Source organism: Lontra canadensis, unplaced genomic scaffold, assembly GCF_010015895.1.
Source record: "Lontra canadensis isolate GAN:19392208 unplaced genomic scaffold, GSC_riverotter_1.0 scaffold37, whole genome shotgun sequence".
Taxonomy (NCBI): Eukaryota; Metazoa; Chordata; class Mammalia; order Carnivora; family Mustelidae; genus Lontra; species Lontra canadensis.
The window spans coordinates 5,689,851-5,714,117 of record NW_022631031.1 but is presented as its reverse complement, the minus strand read 5'-3'; the positions used below and the strand labels follow the sequence as shown (position 1 = coordinate 5,714,117).

Here is a 24,267-nt window from a genome sequence, read left to right as displayed (position 1 = left end):
GTCAATGAACTTTCTTCATCTTCCTTCCTTGAGTGAACAAGTTCTGTGTTTCACTTGATTTTTGTCCTTTATTTTTGCTGTATTTTTTCCTCAGAGAGCATATCCCTATTAGAAAAGAATATATATAGCCAGGAAGATCCATCTCTTCAAGTAAATCATTATTACTTTATATACTAGTACCATCTGGACTTCCTAATTTTTGATAATTCCATTTAAAAAATAAATCTACTTAAATGAAAATATACACAGGTATAGGTATATAATTTACATGACTGAATAAATTCAAGTGGAACATAATAATACCTTATCTTCCTCACACAGATTTACCCTTTCATAGACTGTTTTTCATGGTTTATCCAAATGGCTCATGAGCAACCCAAGGTAGTAGTCATTTGCTTTCTCCCCCCCCAGAAGCTCAGAAGAAGCAATTGGAAGAGAGTATAGAGCTGATCCAAGAGGAATGTGTGTCAGAGAATGCAGATCACTCTACAGAGGAGCCTGCTGAAGGAGGGCCAGATGCGGATGGAGAAGAGATGACTGATGGGATAGAGGAGGACTTCGATGAAGATGGGGGTCATGAGCTGGTAGGAACTAAACATTTGGTGTTCACACCCTTTGGTAACAGCACCAGCATGTCAGCAACTCATTCATTCTAAAATAAAGATTTAATATTTGGGGCTTATTTCATTCTTATCTACATATATGCAAGACAACATCAGTATAGTGCTTTGCACATAATAAGTGCTCAATACATTTCTGCAAACTTAAAATATGACAAGAGTAAATGAATGGACAGTTGAAATATTATATATGACATCAGCTATAGTTAAAGTGAAATGAAAGATTCTCTTTCCCAATTGCTCCATCATGAAAGGAATCTTGCACTTGAGCAATTACATGTGAACTGTACGTGGATATAATATTCTGGCTACAAATGACCATCTAATGGAAAATACATGGCTCCCTCTCTTATTAGTGTCATTCAGTGATGATAATTATCTTTACTAGTTGTATGGCCAACAGTTATTTCTGTAGTCTGAAGACTAAGATGACCCTTGATATATGGCTGGTTCACCATCTTTAGTGCATGTACTGCTTGATAGCCAGTTTTTATGAGTTGGGGTTTTAGCCCAGACTTGATTCCTTGTATGTTTTATTTTCCCAATGTTGTTATAATCATAGTGCTCACTTCTGATGGTCTTCCCTGTATACATACACCAAGGACTTCGTAAATATACGCTGATGAGGATGCAATTTCTCATATTTTATCATCTATGAAATTAAACATACTATCTTAAAGGGACTGACTACTAAAAATGATGAGAGGACAAGTTTGAGTGTATGTGTGTATGTGTGTGTGTGGCCAGCTCTCAAATATCTGTGGACTAATATTAAACTTCACTTATCCCAGGTGATTTCAGATTCCAGTTTGTTACAATACCTATTATTACTTAATGAATTTTGTCATGGTGGTTGTTGTTTTGGTGTGGTAACCACCCTATCAATAGTTTCATTTTGGAAGCTATATATTGATTTTTGGCATTCCGGTTCTGTTTAAATTGCATGGGGCCTTCATTTAAACTTTTCAAATAGTCTTTAGAGTCTTTAATAACCACCCTTATTTCTCCAGAAATTGGCATCAGCTTGAAGACTTAAGTCACTTTTTAGAATGGCTTTGATTTCAAGAAATCTATTAAGCAGGATAGAATGAAAGATTAACAGACCTTTCAGATTTTCCTTAGGCCAAACTTTCATTCAATAACTTAATTTCCTCAACCCTTTGTAATCAGACTTCTGTTTTTACCATTCTATTGTGAGTGCTTTTGCCAAGGTCTATGCAGTCCTCTGTGTTGCCATTTCCAATGGTTACCTCTCTGTTCTTATTTTCATTTACTTCTCAGCAAAATTTGGCTAAGAACCAATTAGGGGAATTCTGAGAAATTCTCCTATGATACCAAGTGCTCATTCTCATTTTCCTGTGTTAGAAACTTTCACTCCATACTCCCATTTCAAATATTAGAGTAGCCCAGGGCTTTGCCATATCCTACTTTCTCTTTCTACTCTTTTCCAGGATGACTTCATTAAATAACAGAGTTTTAAATGTCATCTATAGGCCAAAGATTCCCAAATATAAATTGGTATTCCTTATCTCTTCCTAGAATTCTAGACTCAGACATTTAGGTGCCCATCTCTTCACAGATGTCCTCCAATAAACCACTGAAACTCAACATGACCAAAACATTCTTGGTTTTCCTCCAGTCATCTTATCCCTTCCCAGTCTTCATTCTGATAAACAACTTCATTATCCACATAGTTGTTAAAACCAAGGAGACTAGGATTACCTTTGATTCTCTCCACCCTCCCCCATTAAATCTACTTCCAAATCATAACCCAAAGCTAATTACATCTCCACTACAACAAACTGATTTTCTTGGTTCAGCTCATGCAATCCATTCTCCACACAAGAAAGATTAAAATTCTTCATAAACTACACATCAGATAATGTTACTCCCTTGCTTAAAATCCTACAGCAGTTTCTATGGCACTTAAAATAAAAATCCCCAAGTGTATGAATGTAAATTGTAATGAGGTTCGGTGTTGACAATGCCAGTGGAGAGAGAGAACTTCATGAAGAGAAAGGGAGAAAGTTCCTGATGCTGCAGGGAAAGGAATCTAGAACACAGTTATATGGGTCTGGCCCTCAACATGAAGAGGAACATTTTTCCACTGCAACTAGCTGCAATAAGTCTGAGGATTTGGTGGCAGGGGTTTAAGGGAGTTCAAGCACAAACTGTATAAGTCAGAGGGTGATGATCTCTGGAGAGTGAGAAGAGACAGACAGGACCACAGATTGGAGGAGAATGGAGATTTAAAGAAGCTAGTATGTAAAACATAGAGGGGCACTAATTTAGAAAACAAATAAAGATTGACAGCTAGTGTTAATAGCCAATTGAGGTTAAAGACAAAGGTTTAATGCAGCAGTATTTTTTTTTTTAACTTTAGTGTATATCAAGATTACCTGGAGAACTTGTTAAAATACAGACTGTTGTATTTCATTCCTAGAGTTTCTGATTCAGTATGCTGAGTGAATCTGGGACTGCCTGTCTGGGGACCGTACTTTGAGAAACACACTGGTGTAGAGGCATCAATCAGCCCAGCTGTGCAGCTTTCTCCATTAGCTTGTATCAGCCCTGGTAGAAGCACGGAGAAAGCCAATACATTCAGTTGGATTTCTGTCAGATAAGTGCAAAGAAAAACAACAAATAAAGAACATTGAGGACATTAGTAAAGACTGGCTAACTAGATGAATCATGGAGTTGAACCTGAGCAGGGAAGATGGGAACACAGGAGGGGACTGACAAGGAGAAAATAGAGACTTCTCTGAGTCTCAGCTTTCTTATCTGTAAAAGTAGTAAGGTTAGATCAGAAGTTTCTAAAATCCATTCTGTTTGATCTTTACTCCGAGTGAGTCTGTGTTCCAGGAGTCTGTGTTCCTTACATCTGAAGGAGCAAGTGTTGGTCATGCCAAGGGAATAAATCCAAACCACGGTATTTGGTTTACACTCTGAACACACAGAAAGTAACTGATTAGCACTATGGCTGCCTGGAGATGCTTGGGTTTTCTCCCTTAACCCTTGTACTATAACTGGGGGCTTAGAATTAAATCCTATCTCTAATATCTCACTTTGTTTTTAAAGACTTGGAAAACAATGAATGAGAATGAGCAATCAAAATAGAGACTGAACAGTCCCTCCTAGTGACTGGCCAAGAGAAAATTCCTCTGTCTGGTGTCCACTGTTTCCTCTTTTCCAGTGTTGGGTCCATTATCAAAGGAATGAGCCTGAGACAAAGTGAAAGTTATGCAAAGCCTTATTTTATGCCAAGGATTAGAAGTCAGACTGACCGGCCAGGGCCACCTCCGAAGAGAGCAACCCCCCTTTGGTCTTACAGGCTAGTTTTATAGGGCACAACCGCAGACCTCTACATATGTGGCTTTGGCTGATTGGATGTCTTTTACCTGTCTGGCCTTATTTTAGGTGTGTGTTTTAGCAACGATTACCCGGAACCGATATCACTAACTGCTGAGGCATTTATTAAACAACAAAATGACTACCTAGGCAACATGGTAACAACAAAATGGCTATTTAGGCAATGAAATGGCTATCTAGGCAACATGGAGTCACTCTGGCTAAGCAGGCCCAGGCAGGCCCTAGAGGTTTAACAGGCTTTAACGTGGAATCGGCCCCAACATCCAGACCACATGAACCAGATCATCTATGGTTCCTGAAAAGAGAAGTAAAAGCATAAATGTTCCCTTTTAAAAAGGCAGATATGGTTACAGATTCAGCAAGAATATAATATAATTAGGTTTTTAACACATGCAGTAGGAGTCAGAAAGAAAAGCTAGGACACATGCTCAGGCAGGTGCTCAAAGAAAATCTGGAATGAACAGGAAACAAGAATTGTATCTGAAGCAAGGGAGATCCAGCCAAATGAGCTAATGGGTCAGTTGTAGGTGGTGGTACCCCTGTGGAGCATGTGAGAAGCTGAAGGCACGAGCTGTCCTTTCATTGTCTAGTTCTAAATATCCAGTTAGTGAAATTGATTTCCGTGAAACAATCCATTCAGCTGACATTTGGGTGCCTATTCTGTGTGAACCAGGTGTTACCAAAAATGCAAAGATAACTAAAACTATTGTTTTATGTATGAAATGAAATGTTGAAGTAAATGATTCCTTTTTTCAGGTAGCTTAGTGCCCTATAGAATATTAATTTCCTCATGTAAAAAATAATAGACGTATACTTGATAATTTATAAGCAGCCAGCCAAAGCTAAAAATCTGTGATTCTACAATCATCTACGCCTACATATTTCACTAATGTATGGAGAATAAGACTTGAATGTATTTAAAATTGAACTCTGTATTCATGCTCTATACATACACTAGCATACCACTACCCTACTCCTGCTTCTAAATAAATCCATTTCCAAATATTTATTGATTGAACACTAATGAATGGCACTGAGGTTTTTGCTATGGAAATAAAGAAGGAAAATCCCATGTTTTCCCTCAAGAAGGATATCAACTGACTGAGGATAAAGGCTACGGATTAAAAAAAAAAAAAAAGGGCAGTATGTTATGTTAAGAACCATATGAAGATATAGTTTACAAACAGGGAATCACACACAGCTAGGATGGTCCAGAAAGGCTCCTGGCAGAAGTAAGATTGGAACTTTATCTTAAAGGATGGCAAATTAAAGTGACAGTATGTGCTAAGGTTGAGAAAAGAATATTCAAATCAGCTTTTGTTGTTCCCAGATCATTTTATAGAAAATATATTTAATGTCCAAAATACATTAAATACTTCATGTGATAGGTAGGTAGATGGGTTGGTGGACAGATGGATGGATGGATAGAGAGATGATAGACAAATCTTTTCTTATATAATGACTGGAAACTTCACAAGACATTTATACATTTCAGGCTCTTTTATTTTTTTCATATCCACCAAAGTTGTTAGCACCTTTTATATAAAGTAACATGATCCAAAATAAAACCAGTCTATGGCATAATGGAAAATATTATAGAAAAGTAAGTGGTTAGTACACTGCTAAATCAAAAGGGCAAATGAACTCTACCAGGTGTAGGAGAAAAGGCTTCTGTGTATACTCTAGGACATTAGAAAGCTGTCAGATATGTTAAAGGGCCCTAGAGAGGCTATTCATTGTTTCCCAAAGCAAAGTTCTTGGTTGACTTACATCCAAATACCTAAGGTGCCTGTTGAAAATGCTGATATAGATGATCAGGGAAAGAGCCCAGAAATCTGTACTTTTATCAGGCTGAGGTTTGAAATGGCAGAGCTATACCATCAATTCACAAAGGAAACTATAGACAAACCAAACATTTAAATGAATTATAAAGAATTTGAGCTCTTTCAAATTCTGCTTGTAATTACTTTTGCTTTTGCTGACTACATACAATCAGATCAGGTAAATCTAGTAAGCATCCACAGTAGAATCACCTAGCTAGATTGTATAATACTTAGGCATGCAAGCTGAGTACTACGTTGTAATATAACTTCCAACATTTAACAAAACATTCAACTAAGCAAGTCACCTGGGCTTATAAGATAATGAATTTCTGTGCACATTGGGAAAGGTCTGGACCATGAATTGAACACGGTAGTTGACGAGGCCTCTAAGCAAGCATTCTGCTATGCCACTGAAGATCGGAAATACTAAAGCATTCTGATTGCTAATTTGGGTCTTTATGACCACGACTGAAATGTCACCTTCTTTTTGAAACTTTTTGGTTTTTTCCTCACAAAATCCTTTACCTGGATGCTCCCCTTTATCAACCATGCGTCTATCTCTTCATTTTCATCATTTGGGGAACAAACAAGAACTTGGGAGACACACTCCCAAAGGTAGTGTCAGCTGAATTAGTCAGAGGTATGCATCCCAAGGAAGCAAGAAAGTGGTTACTTAACCTGTTTGATTTGGGCCTGTATTTCCATGCCACACTCAGAGACCTTCATCTAGAATCCATAACTTGAGGATTCCGGGGATATGGTGAGCAGTCATGGTGCCTGTGTGTGGCAAATGGCCTGGCCTGGGTGGGCTGTTGCTGAGGAATGGATGGCCAAGGTCCCTGCGGCTCACTGGCCAGCTCTTCTCAACAGAAATGGGAGACGTCTGAGCACCTGATGGAGGCAAAGTGTGTGACAGGTGGACGTCTCTAGTCCAGCTCTCCACCCTGGAATCCTGCCTCCTCAGGAGCTCTGGTCACTCTGTAGTAAGTGTTCCTCCTGGTGATTTTCAGATTTGCTCTTCTTGGCATCTCTCTTGATTTCAGTCATATTTATTTTAGCTATGGAACTATGCCTAGCTCATTAAGATATGCTTAACTCATTTTTTCCCCAGGAGGCTTGCTAGCTTAGCTGTTTTTCAAAACACAAACTCTAGGTGCCTGGCTGACTCTAGAACATCGACTCTTGATCTCCGGGTTGTGAGTGGGAGTCCCACGTTAGGCATAGAGATTACTTAAAAAAACAAAACAACCAAAAATAAAAATAAAATAAAAACCCACGAACTCTGCCTATAGTTTGACAGAAATAGTTCAAATCTCCATGACTTTGTACAAGTTGCTTACCTGTGTCCTCACTGGCCTCAACTTTTTTCATCTGTAAAAGGGGCTTGGTAATAATCTATGCCTGGGCGAGGATTGTTGTGAACACTAAATGAGGTAATGTCCAAAGAGTGCATGCCTGGCACAAGGGAGTTACAAATTTATTGGGTTTTTTTGTGTGTGTGGCACCATATGTTTTTGTATCTCCTTTTGTCGTTTCTTGTCCCTTTTAACTTCTTTTATTTAATTTTGCTAACCCTCATGTTTCCAGGCCCACCCAGGTGTGCTATAAATTAGGTCACAGGTAGATTAATCACAGAAGTCTTCCAGCCTCATTTGGACCCCTGCACAGTTGGAGTACCTTGTCAGCCCCACCCCCAAGTCTCTCCCGATTGCTTCTGGGGATCCCAGGAAGTGTCTCATTTAGGCTCCAGAACATGTCCGATCGCGTGCTCCTGTTGCCTATCCGTCGTACACCAGTTACTCCCGCCCCCCCGCCCCCGGCCGGGGGTGCAGTCTCGCCACAGCCTTTGTTTTCCCGCCTTGTGAGAGAACATTGCTCTCTGCCCACAGCGCTGTCTCACCTGCCCCCAAAGACGCAACTCCCGCAAGATGCCCCTGGAGCAGCGTCCCTTCAGGTCCCCGTATGAAACAGCACCAGGTTCCACCTTAAAGCTGGGACAGAGATGCCCCTTTCCTCAGCTCCCAGTCGGAAGTTGACACCCAGAGCCCGGCATAACGCTGCTGGAAGCCTGAACCCGCCAACGGGAAGTGCATCATGGAGAAAAGCAGCCACTTGCGTTGCCCTCTGAGTAATTGCAATGCATCCCTGTTTCTGCACATGGTTTTCCAAGCAGCAGCCAGTTTGCTCCCGTTAAACCGGAAGCCAGGTCATGTCACTCTGTTTGGAACTCCTCAGGAGCCGCCCACCTCACTCAGAGTGGAAACACGCGTCTCATGGTGATCGCCAAAGCCCCGCATCAGGCAGCCTCGGATCCCGCTCCAAATTCTGGCCTACTCGCTCCGCAGCCGCCACCCGGGCCTCCAGGCCTACAGCCTTCAGCTCCTGCCTCACAACCTCGGCGCTTGTGATGCCCCTGGATGGAAGAACAGGAAGGTCCAGATCAGAAAGGGCCTTGAGGCCGTGCTTACTGTTTGCAGTTCGGCCCATGTCAGTGAATTGGGGATTGCCTTTATAGAAGAATTAGGAGGCAATGCGACCTGGTCGTCTGATGCCAATTTTTTTGGAGTGAGATAAAAGTAGGGTTTTCAGATTTAGCCAATAAAAATACAGGACAACCATTTAAATTTGAATTTTCAAATAAAAAATGCATAATTTTCTAATATAATCATGTCCCAAATATTACGGGCGGCATATTTGTAACAAAACAAAGCAAAACAAAAGCCTTCTGTTAATCAAATTCATCGGGCATCCCGTAATTCATCTGGCAACCAAAATGGGTTTGAATACTGGCCTTGAACAAATTACTTAACTTCCTTCAGCCTCTGTTTTGTCATCTGTGAAATTGGAATAATCATACCTACCTTCTAGGGCTCTTATAAAGGTTAAATGAGTACTCATGAACAGTGCTTAAAGTCACCCGCAAAATGCGGGCAAGGAAATTGTTATTCTTGCCATTATCATTACCATCTCAGTTTGCAAGCGAATCTTTCAATAAAACCTGGCAACACAATCCTCATATGGAACTTTTTTTTTTTTTTGAACTCTCTGGAGATTTGATTTTTTTAAAAAGCACTTCTTATTTGATAAGAAAGCCTTCAGGAAACAAATGTAATACTCTCAGAAAAATCATACTTTGCTTTCATCTTGTTAAACTTTTCTTTGATTTTATATTTGCTGGCTTATTCAATTCAAAAGAATTCTTTTCAAGTCCCCTTTTATGCTTTTTCTTTTATTCAAAAAAAAAACAACGATAATGCTAACTGTAGACTATGATGATATGTGGCTTTTATTTTTAGTTGTTGTAGATTTGCTCTCTGGCTCCTATGATCCAGCTGCCAACTTAATAACAGGTGGTCAATTGTAGTTTTAAAGAATTGGAGTATGTGAGAAGATTTCTATATTACATGTTCTATTAGTCATCTAGCCACTCAGTCATTAAAACAACAATCAAAAGAATTTTTAAATAAAATAGTGGAAACTAAGTAATGTGCCAGATATTGTTAGTTGCTAAAGATTCCAAGAACAAGGCATAGGGGTTTCTGCTTTTATAGCACTCTCACTGTGTGGAAGCGGAAAGAGCTGCAGTAAGAACAAATAAACAGATATTAACCAAACAGTGCGATAAGTACCATTACCACAGGAATCATGGCAATAGAGTGTGGCAGAGAAATGACAGAGCAAATGAATCTGAGCAGACTTCATGAAGGTTGGGACACTCGGGTGGGTTTTTGGAGAATGAAAAAGCATATGCCAGGAACATAAAGAGTTAGATGGGACCTCAACAGAGAGAAGAGAATATCCAAGAAGGAGAGCTTGAAAGAATTTGGTGTCTATTGAGAAGTTGGTTGGTTCGTTTGGCTAAAGCAGTGATTCTCAAATGGTGGTCCCAGGACCAGCAGCATCACATCATTTGGAAACTTGTTGGAAAGACAAATTCTCAGGCTCTAACCTAGACTCACCGAATCAGAAACTCTGAAGGTGGATCTCAGCAATCGGTGTTTTTTAGCAAGTCCTTCAGGTGATTCTGATACCTACGCAAGTTGAGAACCACTGGACCACAGCAGTAAGGTTTTCAAACCTGAAAGCACATAGAATCATGAGAATGCTTTTTTTTTTTTTTTTTTAATCAATACCAATGACAGGGGCTCCAATCTGTAACAGTTAAATCAGAGTGGGGGTGGAGCCAAAGCAGAAGTCCTAAGATGTTTTAATGGGTAAGCAGAGTTGAGAAGCCATGAGGTAAAAGCACATGGTACTTGAAGAAGGAGCGGCAAATAGATACTTCACCAAAGAAGAAGTAAGCACATGAAAACTCACTCAAAATCATCAATCTTCAGGAAAACAAAAAGGTAACACTGCACTTGCCCCAGAATGGCCAAGCGGACTGATGGAGCCAAATGTTGGCAAAGATGTGGAGCACTCAAACTCTCCAACATAGTTGGTAGGAAGATACAGTGTAATAACCATTTAGAAATATCTGGCAATTTCTTATAAAACTAGACATAATGAGCCAGCAATTCAACTCCTAAGCATTCAGAAGAAATGAAAATATATGTCTAGACAGAACGTGGGTAAGAATGTTTTAGCAGCTTTACCCAGAATATCCAAAAACTAGAATGGATCCATCAATCAAAGAATGGATATATGAAGTGTGATTATATAGTCATACATCCAGCACTATTCAGCAAGAAAAGGGAACAAGCTACTGAAACACACAATAATGCAGAAAAATCTTTAAAAAAGTTACGTTGAGTGAAAAATGCTTTGTACAAAAGAGTGCAGTACCTCATAATTGCATTTAAATGAACAGAGGTTGCCTGCAGGGAGAAGGAAAGGATTAAGTGTCCTGGAATGTCATTCTGTTCCTCATACTGATGAACATCCACTTTTATTTCATTACTAGGCTCTAATATGACACCCTCTAGAAACCTTCCTGATAATGTCAGGTGGAGTAAAGTGTGTCCTCCATAGCTCAGACAGACTGCTAGGGGAACACTCACTTCATTGTTGCTCTTATTTTTTAAAAATGTCCCTTTCTCCAACTGGACTAAAAGGCTCTTGAAGGCTGGATGATTTTAGGTTTTGGATCCCTCACACATAGCACAGTATCCAGCATATGGTGGGAAATAGAGGGGTGGGTGAGGTGGGTAGATAGACCGGTGTTGGATTACTCCATGGTCCTTGACACATATATCATGCTATATGCATATGCTGTCCCTTCTAACTTGAATAACCTTCCTCCTTTTTTGTCTGGCTGACCAACACATCCTGTGTCTTCAAGACCTTTGTCTCATGTCATGCACACCCATCCCTGAAGAAAGCCCCCAAACTATCTCGGACACATTTAGGTTTGCTTTGTTCTTGACCACACCCTATACATATCTCGTCATACTTAACTTACTATATTGTAATTAGTGATTTCCCTTCTTTCTGGCTTATTGGTTTGTGAATTTCTCGGGGCTTATTTTATTTTGTAGTTTTCCTTAGTATGGTGCTTAGCACATGTTAATGTTAATGAATAGTTAATAAAGAAAGAGAAGAAAAGGTCTTCAGATTCCCTCAAACTAGAAGCCCCTTCCTGTTTTTAAGCACATTTTATTGTGTATTCTAATCAGATTGTGTTCTAAATACTACTTGTGTATGCGTGCCCTTTGTGATTTAGAGGGTTATTATATAAAGCAGAGAAGCAAACAGTTTTCATTATAACTTAGTCAGTAGGTCATTCAGGCAGCATTCCGTGCATCTTAAAGAACTGAGGAGGAACAACAGAAGGAGGCTTAAAACCAACAAATCAAAGTCAACACAGCAGTATTGACTCTGTTGTGTTGGTTTTCGGTGGTTCTGTATTAATACCTCCCGTGAGTGATAAAAATGCAAATTTGAAGTAACCTGAATTTCATTAGCAAAGCTAGGACACCAAGTTATAAAACAAACCAAGAAATAAGCCTCTCTCTCACTCCTAGTCTGCAATTTTTAAGCCCACAAAAAGGTGAAAGTCACAAGTTTATAAGAAAATAAACTTCAGAGAATTCAAAACTAAAGTTTCCCCAGGTAGGTATGTAGAGGCTATGGTTCCAACTCCAACTAGGACAGCTATGTGGTTATTAGCAAATGGGCTTTACAGGTAAGGGCTTCTGAGATGTGAGAAGTAGTGTGGAAGACATGTAATTTTAAACTGCCTGTAATGATGTTAAAAGGTAGAATAATAAATCTAGAGTATAGACCCAAACAAAATAAAGTATTTTCACCAACCCACAGTTTCTATACAGAGGGAAACAAAAAAAGGAAGAGAATAATACAAAGCTTCTGAAGACTTAGAAATGAGAGGCAGTCCAAAAATAAGCCTTAAATTTACAAAAACAAAGGAGTGCTTTTCTAGAAATGCTGTAATGTTCCTGAGGAAAATAGAGCAATCCAAAAGTATTAAAGGCTAGTGATGAAAGTTGATGGAGAAATAAAACAATCCTTCCCTTCCAGTACAGAATAGGAAATGTAATTCTTGAGTCAATATTCACAGATTTACTTGCATGTAAAGCTAGCACTAAAGTGACCACAATGTTAGTGCCAAAGAAAAACTGCAAAAAACTGCACTGGCTAGAATTCAACAGGTAAGGAAGACCTTATTTGAGATGATTGCAATGGAAGAAAAAGACTGACCTCAACTCTGCTGAAACAAAAAGCAGTTTTTATTCCTGGGGTGAGTTGGTGGAAAAGTGCTAGAAGACATTAGCAAGGAGGTTGATCAAAGTGCTTAGGCCATCTATGTTAGCTAATTGTCACATATCTAAATTAGGCTCCTACCCTCTCAAAGAAGGTGTGGAGATCCTAGAGAAGAAATAACTAAATGGTGAAACTGACAAGAAGCTGGGAGGAGATTTACATCTCAAAGGGGCAGAAAGAATTTGCAAATACAAATTCTCTGAAGTAAATGCTCTAAAAAAATGGAAGTCAGGGTCCTTCAGACAGGAAAAAAACCCCGCTTAAAGTTTGGTCAAGGGAGGGAGAATGTTAAGGCCATCTTGGTCATTAGGACAAGATCTCCTGCATTTTATGCAGCAAAGCAGAATATTTATCTCTCCAAGAGACAAGAAGCTGAACCTCGTGACAATCTTCTGTACAGCTCTAAAGAGTTCTCAGAGCCGAATCCAGAGCTATCCTTTTACACATGTCAAATTCAAAACAAATATAAATTTAGTAAGCAGATGTTTTATTTGGGAGGTTTATTGCAAGGGAGGATGGGCTTGTTGCAATAGAGCTGTGACCATAAGCTTTGTAAGCATCTCACGAGCTAAACTAAAAGGGTTTTCCTTTTATGGAGAGGAGCAAACAAAGCTGGAGCTAACTGAATGTGGGGAAATGGGGTGAAAGGGTGGCAAATTAAACAACAGAACAGGTAATGTTTTAGTAGTGTTCTGGAGCCAATCTATTTTCCCAGAGGGGCCCTTCCAGAGTAGTTGTATTTTGGCTCAGGCCGATAGTGGACCAGAGTTCCATCCTGGAAGAAGAGGAACTTAACCAAAGTTTAGTTAACAGGCATTTTATTCTCCTTGATCATCACAGGTAGAACTGTTCAGCTAATCATGTATGAGACCAAGAATGGGAATTTGGAGGTCTGCGTCTAGGTAAACAAGCAGGCATCACTAAATCTTATCGAAGTCAAATGGGGAAGGATGGTTCTTTTTGGTAAGCCATTTACCAAAACACAAAATGTGGAATGAGGGGACAGGGAAGAGGGTTGTTGTTAACCTTCACTGTTTTTCAGGATTACAGGGCTCGGGTAAAATTCAACATTATCATATACCTAGAAGTTATCTGGCCTGTGATCTTGAAGTTATGCTACACTGTGAACATTGGAGAAGGGGATTTTCTCCTCATGGGATTTATCTTTATATCAAAGGTTAGGGGAAACACCCAGATTCACTAGACCTCCAAAAAGACACTCTAAGAAAAAAAGGCAAGAGGAAATTGGACTCTTCGCCTTTTTTTAATGGAGAAAAGTGTTTTCATTTACCCTTACAAAGAGCCAGATGTAAGTTTAACAATTCAGAAAGGTTATTTGGGTTTCAGATTCATATGGGCAAGCCTTTTAATAACTACAGGACCTTGGGCAAATCACTGACTCTCTGAGGCTTACTTCCACATCTGTTAAAGGAAGTTTTTGCAGGTTACTGAAAGGATTAAATACGATCATGTTTATAAAAATCACTACTGTAAGTATATGTGTATGGCAAACTCAATCTCTTCCCTTAAGTAACAAAATTTAATGGAAGTGCCAGTTGTAGGAAATTTTAATAACTCTGAAAGTAAAACAGTTACATGATTTCATTACAGTGTTTATACATGTCCCTTTCAACTTTCATTGTCTTAAAATTCCACCATATTTTATTAGCATGTATCAACATACTCTTTTGAGATCATCTCTGTTGAACTGAAGTATAGGCGTTTGTAGGCTAATAGAACCATTTTGAAATCTGGGAAAAGTTACAGTGATTTCAAATTTGGAGAAATTATTTACATTTCTATGGGGATACTAAGAAGAAAGTGATGGGTTCCGTGATCAAAGGAGTGAGACTGATAAAAAGCAAAGGTCAAGCAAAGCTTTATTTCGCGCCAGCACCGAGAATCAAACCGACCGGCCGGGGCCGTCTCATACAGAGAGAGTGACGACCCCCAGCCTCACAGACTAGCTTTAATAGAGCAAAGGCCATGTGGTTGAGCCTGGCCAATGAGATTGTAATACGCAGAGAAAGTTGCATAATCATGCTAGGTCACACATGGGTGGCCAATTTAATTACAATCTACCCTATAGTAGCTGTTTGAACTAGCTTATCACTCTGGTCAGAATTGGCGCCCTAGTTTGGTGCCCAAAAGGCGGGGTTTACATTCTTTGGTGGTTAGGGAGATAGTATGTGTGCTTTACTGATTGGATGTCTCCACCTGACCTGACCCGTCCTTGTATTTGGGCTCTGTTATCAGGGACTGTTTGATCATATTTTACTAGTTTCCCAGACTTGCTTTTAAGTAAGTTCCCCTGGGAGATGGGGGGAAGGGTCAGTTTAAGTTTTACTACATAAACAACAAAATGGCTGTTTAACCGAGGTGGAATCACTCTGGCTAAGTAGGCCCCAAAAGGAACTAGTCAAGATATAAAAGAGGGTACATAATGATCTCATTTAGGAAGGAGAATTTGTCTATCATATACTTAACCATACATAATCACACTTGGCAAATTCTAGATCTTTGTGTTTTAATCTTTAGATCTCACTCAACCCCCATCTCCTAACCCTCACCAATGGGATCTTGGTCTCCTCACACTGATCTGAACCCAGAGACTAGATAATCTATGGGCAAGGATTCCCATCCAAGTGATCAAACACACATACACACACATAGGAAGTTCTTTGGAGTAGATGTGTCATATTCGGACTGCCTACAAGGTAACTCCCATTTTTCCATTAAGGGTGAGTAAGATGCTACATACCGATACCAGTAACACATGGTTTTTAAAATAATCCATGTATATATGTGGCTTGCTCAGCCTATTTTTGTGCCAGATGGATAAAACCCCACACCATAGTTCTGATATTGTCTAGCCACACAACATTCAATCAATAAACCATTCTAAGATTCTGAAAGGCAAACAAATATTTCTATTCCTATAAATTATTTCAGAATTCCAAAGGGCACAAATGATTGGAAATAGAGTCCTAGTGATGTTAAGAGTTTTATGCAATAGAAACAATTTAACTAGATACGTGTTTTTCCATTCATGCCATTTTTATTCAGACAGCCAGCAAATACTTATTTATGATTATTATGATTATAATTATAAGTGATTATTATGTTCAGACACCATTCTAAGTACTAGTAAAAGTCAGTGAATAAGAAAGAAAATGCCTCTTTTAGGGGTGCCTAGGTGGCTCAGTCTGTTAAGTGCCCATCTCTAGATTTCAGCTGAGGTCATGATTTTGAGGTTGTGAGACTGAGCCCCTGTCAGGATCTATGCTGGCCGTGGAACCTACTTGGGATTCTCTCTCCCTCTTCCTCTGCCCTTCCCCCTTCCCTTGCTAAAAGAAAGAAAGAAAGAGAGAAAGGAAGGAAGGAAGAGAGGAAGAAAGGAAGAAAGGAGGGAAGGAAGGAAGGGAGGGAGAGAGGGAGGGAGGGAAAGAGAAAGAAAGAAAGAAAGAGAGAGAGAGAAAGGAAAAGAAAGGAAAGGAAGAAAATGGCCTCTTTTGGGGGTGGAAGGTGACTCATTCACAGATGCAGCTTACATTCTAGTTAAAGATTTATATCCTAAAACATATTCTTTAATCTTCACATAATCCATGAAACTAATACAATGACTAAAGTATTAATTCACTGTTATGCAGTTGCTTGTTGTTAAGCACCCCTTCATTGTTGCTTAAAATTGAATTTGCCAATTAAAAGGTCTGGAATTTGCTGAAGAAAATAGATACGTTAGCTATTTTAAATAGGGGCCTATTAAGGGTAAATAGGAATATAAGTATGAGGTAAATCTGTTCACCACCACTAGCTGACCAGAGTTTCCTAAATTACTAGCTTTGAGGAAACAATATGTATTGAAGTATTAAAATAATATGTGAAATTTTGAAATACTAAAATTTGAAAAGTATTTTTAAGAAATGAAAATAATTTGAGCGATTAATGTAAAGCATAAGAGAACAAAAGAATTTTATTTCTATAAGAAAATAATTCTATAATATGTGAACACTTTTCTTAGGAATATGCTTAGCAAAGCTTATTACTGATGTTTGAAAATCTTTCCACTTTTCTCTAAGCCACTCATGAGAAAGAAATAATTCACTGATTGCCTAGTAGGTATAGATTTGCTTCATTTGACTTTTAAAAAATCATTTTAACTGGAATTACCTCCTGTTTAAGGAGAGACATAAAGATTCTACAAATTGCACTGGTTAAAAGGGCATTATAAAAAATGGCAGTGTAACCATGGTAATATCATTTCGAGTCATAAAATTTAAGCCACACTCTGTCTATATTCCCTCCCTGGTTTCTAATGCTGCCTTTGTGCACCATGGCGTATTAGACACATATTCTGTTCAATTCTCTGGTGCCTTGTCACTCTTTCCTGTTTTACAGACAATTGTGTGTCAGTGAAGACTCCACACACAGAAGCACAAACACTTCAGGGGAATGTGTTCACCACATTTGTTCAACTGGGTGAAAATTAGTGTCTTCAACCTTGCCTAACTATCTTTATATTCAAAGAGTACACATAGAAGTAATCCCATTCATCCTATTAAATAATGAATGTTGGATTCCTGACACAATAGTGACATTTTCCTTGAATTTTCTGGCACTAACATTATATGAATACTTACTTCTTTTAAAATTTCATCATTTTATTCTTCCCAGATCTTCATGTTAGTAATACTTCCTATTTTCCTAATGTTGAATCTATAAACACATTGGAAGCCTTAGCTATATGTTTCTTTATTCTAAAACTAAAATGTTAAGCATAATCAATATTCTATATGAAAATATCAGAATCTATTTCTTAGATACATCAGTCAATTCATTAATCTAAAGTCTTAAAAGTATATTCAAATTACAGGAGTTGATTTTCCAACATTATATTTACTGGATCGATTCATCGAGTTTCTGGCGAAGGGTTAGTTAGTTATAGCTACTCACCTCTCATTGCCTTCTCCAGAGGTTGTTGAACTTAGTGACCTGAGCATTTCATCTGCCAAATAACTAGCAATTTTTTTTTAAAGTTTCAGGGGTTTTTTGGTGCTCCAAATACAGTTCATCCAGTACCAAGTGTGCTATATGCTTAGGACTTTACTGATTTTTTTTTTCCTAGTTTTAAAGTTATTGAGCATAATGAACTTTAAAAACTCCTCAGAATAAAAATAAATGAATAGATAAAAGACCACATTCATCTGAAAAATACCAGTGCAAGAAACTTGTACTTGAGCAAACTAAGAAAGTCATTAATAGCAGTAGTTCTGATGGAACTAATGTTATACCTACTCAAGCTACACTGACTCTAATAATCTGTGAGAGAAGAAATGGGAAAAGGTATGAAAGCACTTCATTAAATCAGAAATTGAAAGAAAGGAAAAAGTGGCACTTTTTTTTTTCCAATTTTATTCATAGCTCAACAGACAGGATCACAGTGGAAAAGTGATTAATCGTTTAAATGGTGCTGACCTTTTACAATTCCTACCCGACATTCTAGACGTTAATTGCTTAAATAATGCATTTCAGGCAACACATGGAGGTTTTAAGCCAGGCAGTATTCGAGCTGCAAAGGGGCAGCTTCTAGTTCACCTGACAGCACTGGGCACTTTTATCAGCCAAGCAGTGCGGGACTCTAGCTGGCTGTTTCCCCACACATGAAAATTTTCACAGGTGTGAACCAAGCCACACCATCAGCCCGACTCTACTTCCAGCTTTCCCTTACAAACCTTTACTTTCTTTAGAATGGTTCCGAACATGGAAAAATCACAAGCTCCGGGGCAGCCTGAGATGCAATCCAAGTACAGCCCTTTGGAAACCCGATTAAGAATGCTTATCAACTGGAACCTGATAAGAATTCTGGATACCTTATGCATATTTAATATTTCCTATCTGGCCACATTTTTAGGAATACATTTTAGTAATGTTCAGTAACAGCTTCTAAAAGCAAACTTTGCTAGCCTGTGGTCTACTGGTCTACTGGAAGTAACATCTACCCCTGCCATTTAAATCTATGTGAATGAAACAAGTTGTGAAATCAGTCTGGGCCTTAGTTGTCTCAAAAATGTGGAAAAATAGCTTATTTTTAAAAAGCAGAAAAGCTGAGAAAGTAGGATATACCGTGTACACATATACACATAACACACACAGGAGTGACGGAGATTTTTATCTCGTTCCAAGCCAAAAAAATAAAAGGGGGTGGGGGAAAACAGTACTTTTTTTTCTTTCGTTTTCACTACGATCCAGGAAAAACACTGAGTTTTTTGTATACATAATTTCCTTTATTGCCTAAAATAACTTAAAGGATAGATATTTTAGAAATAACTAATTTTAGAAAGGCTAAGTAACTTCCTCAAGATCATACTGATAATAAAAGGCAGAGTCAAGATTCAACCAGGACCTATAAGATTCTAGTGCTCTTAGATATTTTCACATATTAATGCTTACAAACTTCATTAATTTTAATTTGTTTTGCCCTTGTGATTTTTGCCATATCTATACACCACAGGTAGTATTTTTAACTTACTTTTAAAAATTAAGTTGACTTTTTTTTTACTTAAAGTAAATGTATCCTTAAAACTAAACTTCAGTTCATTCCAAAAAATGAAAAACCAAGTATCCTTTTCCATAAAGAGGAGGTATTTTAAGGTAAATAGCATGAAAAGACAAAACATTTCTTTTTAAATTTAGCTTAGTACTTTCATATGACAAAAAACCTTGTACTCCTTCTTCTCACAATCAATCTCTCAGTCTTTGTACCTACCTCTATCTCTATCTCTCTCTTGTTCAAAAAAAGACAGTACTAAAGAAATGTCAGAATTAGCACCAGCAGAAACTTTCTCTTTAATGCAGTCAGAAAACTGGAAGAACACTGAGAAGGGTAATTTTCTCACTCTATGAGTCAATGTTTTTAATGTGTCTTCCCACCTAACAGTATGTTGGGTGCCGTTAGCAGTTTTGTGCACCTCCCTGGGAACACGGAGCTCATTCTTGTTGACCTGCTCCTCATGCTTGATGAAATAACTCTGATGACATCCTGATTGGCTGTCACCCTCCCACAGTCCTATGCTTTGCACAATTTTCTGCTTGAAGTTGGCAGAAACTCCACATACAAACTGACTTGTGAGATTACATTGGCAAAGTACTCTGAACTTTACAGAATTAGATACCTCAGAATTGATCAAAATGAAAACATTCTCATGTGCTGTATTTCCAGATCCCTGAGACTCTCAAGAGGAAGGTAGCCCTCTGGGTCCCTACCCACCGCTGGCACCTGGAAAGCCCTCACTTTGTTGCTGTCTGCCATGTGCTTTTAAAAAATCCAAATGATGTCCATCCAAATAGGACATTGCCTACTCAGACTGTCTCATTTTTCATAGGGAAAGTTTATGGTAAAACGAAAAGGACACAGACATGCATATTTTATACACATTTGGTTTTATAGAATAGATTGTTGACAAAGAAGCTGCTGGCCTCTTATCCCTCTTGCTCCTGGGATAGTAGGATAAATATTTTCTTCAGAGGCCTGTTACTGTCACTGTTATTTTCGGCAGACACAAGGCAAGAGTTCAACGTTCTTAGCTAATATCATAGACTATGTCCAAAGGGAATGAGAAAAAATTACCCAGAAATATTGATTAATATACGACTAATTAATATATGATTAATTTTTCATAAATATTCTGTGTATAGCACAAAGAAGTTAAGCATTAGCTGCTAAAATATAACGGTATAACTATTCCATAAAAAATGATGTTGAAAACTTAAGCATGATCTAAATTGCCTTAAACAAAGTAGAAGATATTTATATAACACAGCGCTAAGGAGTAAAGCCAGTATAGATAAAGCGCTGGGTTAGTATCAGCCTTATATGGAAAACTATGTGACTTGAGCAAGTGACTTACTTCTCTGTGCCTCAGTTTTCTTATCTGTAAAATGAGAATAATAATAATGGCACTTTCCTCATGGTGTTGGTGTGAATAAGAAATGGGATAAAACATTTAAAGTACTCCAAAGAGTGCTTGGTGTGTAGTAAGCCTTCAGTACATGTTAATACTTAGCCAAGTAAGTCAAGCATAAAAATCTGATTGTTGAGAAAAAAACAATGACAAAACTATTGAAAGAAACCAGGTATATTAAGGAGAAAGTTTCAGTTTGGTGTTCTTTTTAACAACTAATTCATAGTTATTAGCCTCCCATTTTAACCAGAGAATCAGACACCCAGAGGTTTTGTTGTTGTTGTTGTTGTTGTTTCAGCCAATAGCTAGCTAGGCTTTGATAACAAAATAAGGTACAGAAAAGCATGTGCACACTAGGAAATGATGTTGAGGTAGGAAGGCATGCAGGCCACATAACATAATATGCTCCCTTAGCACATGCTTGAACATGGTGCTTTGGATCAAGAGAACATTTTTGGTAACACTTGAAATTGCAATCAAACATGAAGCACAATGTTACATGAAATTAGATACATAAATTCTTTTTTTTTTAAGATTGTATTTATTTATTTATTGGACAGACAGAAATCACAAGTAGGCAGAGAGGCAGGCAGAGAGGAGGACTCTGGGATCATGACCTGAGCCAAAGGCAGAGGCTTTAACCCACTGAGCCACCCAGGCACCCCAGATACATAAATTCTGAATAAGGCAGAGTTCTATTTGTATTTACCAGTAGACAAATAAGGATTTAATTGTTTTTGAGTATAGCTGACATAGAAGTTTCAGGTGTACGCAGTAGTGGTTGGACAAGTTTCTACATTTTACTATGCTCACCACTAGTGTAGTTACCCTCTGTCACTCATAAAATACCAACAACTGTATTCCTTATGCTGTGCCTTTAATAAGAATTTTTTAATAAGGGGCGCCTGGCTGGCCCAGCCCGTGGAGCCTGTGACACTTGATCTCTGGGTTGTAAGTTCAAGCCCCATGTTGGGTGTAGAGAAGAATTAAAAATAAAAATCATTTAAAGAAAGAATTTTTTAATCAAATAGAAACTGGAGATAAAGAAAAACATGACTGTCAGAGAAAGATCTATCTTTCTCATTTTTTTGCTGAACTTGTAAAACCATGGGCTGGAAGAAGTTAACAGCTTAAAAGAAATTTTCTGATATCAGCGGGGGTTCCCTAAAACATAATTAGTCACACAAACATTTCACAATTAAATACGGAGATAGGTGTCCTGTATTACTACAAATAATAAGATAGCTTTCATATCTCAAGACAAAAAAAAAATCTGTTACCTTCCTTAATTTGAAAAGTTAAAGGTTGAAAGGTTATAAAGTAATGTATATATGAATTAAGTATTCCCTACATAAAAAATAATGATTTGTCTAATGATGATTTGAAAATGTTCTTTTCTAATCACATACATAGCCTATTGTGTTCAGTACCTAAACTGTACCTCATTCCTCTGAAATGTATCCGTGTACTAAAGAGGACAATTTTTGTTCCTGTAAAAAACATTTAATGTCATCTGTTTTTAAAAATTGTTCTTAACATTTATGCTAAGGAAAATAATATTCATATGAATTTAAATAGCTTGAAATCTCATAATATTCACATGAAAAGTAATAACTGTGAAACTGGGGCCAATTATTTTTAACTTTTATCCAGAATTTTAAGTTATATCAAAATTCAAAATACATTTTGTTTTCTGATACTTGTGCACACATTTGATCTCCATATGTACTGATGCTATGCGAGGACATTTTTATTGAAACCATCCCTGTAAACATAAATTGAGTAACTATACCTGGAAGTAAATTAAGTTGGAAAAGTTCAGCCATTTAATTGATTTTTTTTTCTATATGAGGTATGGTATTTTCTTATGGCATATAAAGTGATAGAATTGGTTATTTTTTTTCATATCCCAAATGGGTTCAGTCAATGAGGAAAAAAAAAGATATGTAACTCTAGTTACAAAATATCATTGTCCATCGCCCCCTAAAAAATTAATAAAGTTTATTTAAAATTTATTACAACTGCCTGCACATGTACAAGTAAATACAAGTAAAACAATTCTGACTCAGAAATCAATTCTCTGTGCTCTTCCCTTACCTATATTTATCTCAGCAAAATAGAGATTTCTAGAAGAGTGTCATAGGTGCCTGCCCCATCGGCTTCCCAGCACTCATTTACCAAAACCCCATTAGTCAAAATGCAATTCCTATGACCCAAACAAAGAAACAAAGACAGTGGAAACATTCTGCTGAAAACTTCAGCTGGACATTATTTCCCCAGTACTTCTCACCAACAACCCAAGTGTTTAGAGGCAGGTTTGTGGGGAGAGCATGTTGTTGCCTACCTTCAGACATAGGGCATCCGTTCTGTGATGTTTATTTCAAATCAAGTATCTATTTAATGTGACCCTCATGTAAGAGAAGAATAATGTGATGCGGGGGTGGATTTATCTTTTTTTTTTTAAGATTTTTTAAAATTTATTTATTTGACAGACAGAGATCATAAGTAGGCTCCCTGCCAAGCAGAGAGCCCGATGTGGGGCTCGATCCCAGGACCTGGGATCATGACCTGAGCTGAAGGCAGAGGCTTTAACCCACTGAGCCACTCAGGCACCCCTGGGGGTGGGAAGGGGATTTATCTTACCACTCCATTAAGACCCTGGGGAAATGACTTTCTTTGCTTGCGTCTTGGACTTCTCTTCATTAAGATGACTGTTTGTAAAATGCTACAGAAATAACTTATAGCTTCAGATGTACACTGCAGATGTAAGATACATTTATGTGTCAAGTAATTCCATACCATGTTTCCTCATACAAAAAACATAAGCTTCTAAACATTATACAAAAAAAAAAAAAACTAATGGTGTAGGTGAAAGAACAGAAAACCAGGCAGACAGGGGGCCCTTCCTCTTTAGCGCACAACGAAGTGTAGTGATCAGGAGTCTTCTGGGCATTATCATAGTCAAATCTGATGAACAGATAATGTTATAGCATTCTGTTCAGGTCTATAAAATGTGATTTACTAGAGAAATTTAATTATAAAGGAAAAACCTCTTCAAATAAAAAGTTTGATTTGGGGAAGATTTGCTCATAGATATCTAGGAGAGAACCCCTCTTACATTGAATTACTACATCAATTTATTGAATTAAATGCTCCCAGCCCTTATTTATCTTGACCATATAACTGACATTGTTCCTCAATTCTGTGTTCTCTTATAATAAAAAAAAAAGGAAAACACAGATAAGTGAGCTGATATCCGAAACCTATTTCAAAAAAGTAACCTACAGAGGATTTGACATAATCTGTCACACATAAAACGGATAAAGTCCAATTTCTAATTCCTTCTATCAATGTTACAATTCGGGGGTTTTTCATAATCGTGATAGTCCTAGAGACTACAAAACTCTGAAATCCCTTCTGAATCATCCAGGATTCTATTATATCCTGCTTAATTTGAGTGCTAAGAATATTTTGATAATAGTATTACTAAGAACTATTCCAAAACTGTAAGCCTTAAGATTTCTTTTTTGAAATTTCTCATATATTTCTCAAATATGATGATAAGAAAACAAGAGTTTATTAATAGAATAATAGTATAATTATGCCATTACTTTACTATATCACTTGATCTCTCAGATTAATTTTACTCAATTATAAAGTTGTTTTTATAGTCAATACTTTGATGTATATAGTAAATTTAATTAAATGAGAATTGTTAAATAACCATGACAGCCTTTGCTTCAGCTATTTGAAGGATCATGAATTAACTATACA

At 37.7% G+C, this 24,267-nt stretch overlaps 1 protein-coding gene across 1 annotated transcript in view; it reads left to right on the top strand.

The window, feature by feature from the left end:
• The window catches only part of RALYL (RALY RNA binding protein like), a 680,011-nt gene that overhangs the window by 645,956 nt on the left and 9,788 nt on the right, over positions 1-24,267 (top strand). The window contains 1 exon segment of the mRNA XM_032869110.1: positions 412-584. Within this exon segment, the coding sequence (XP_032725001.1) occupies positions 412-584 (173 nt within the window).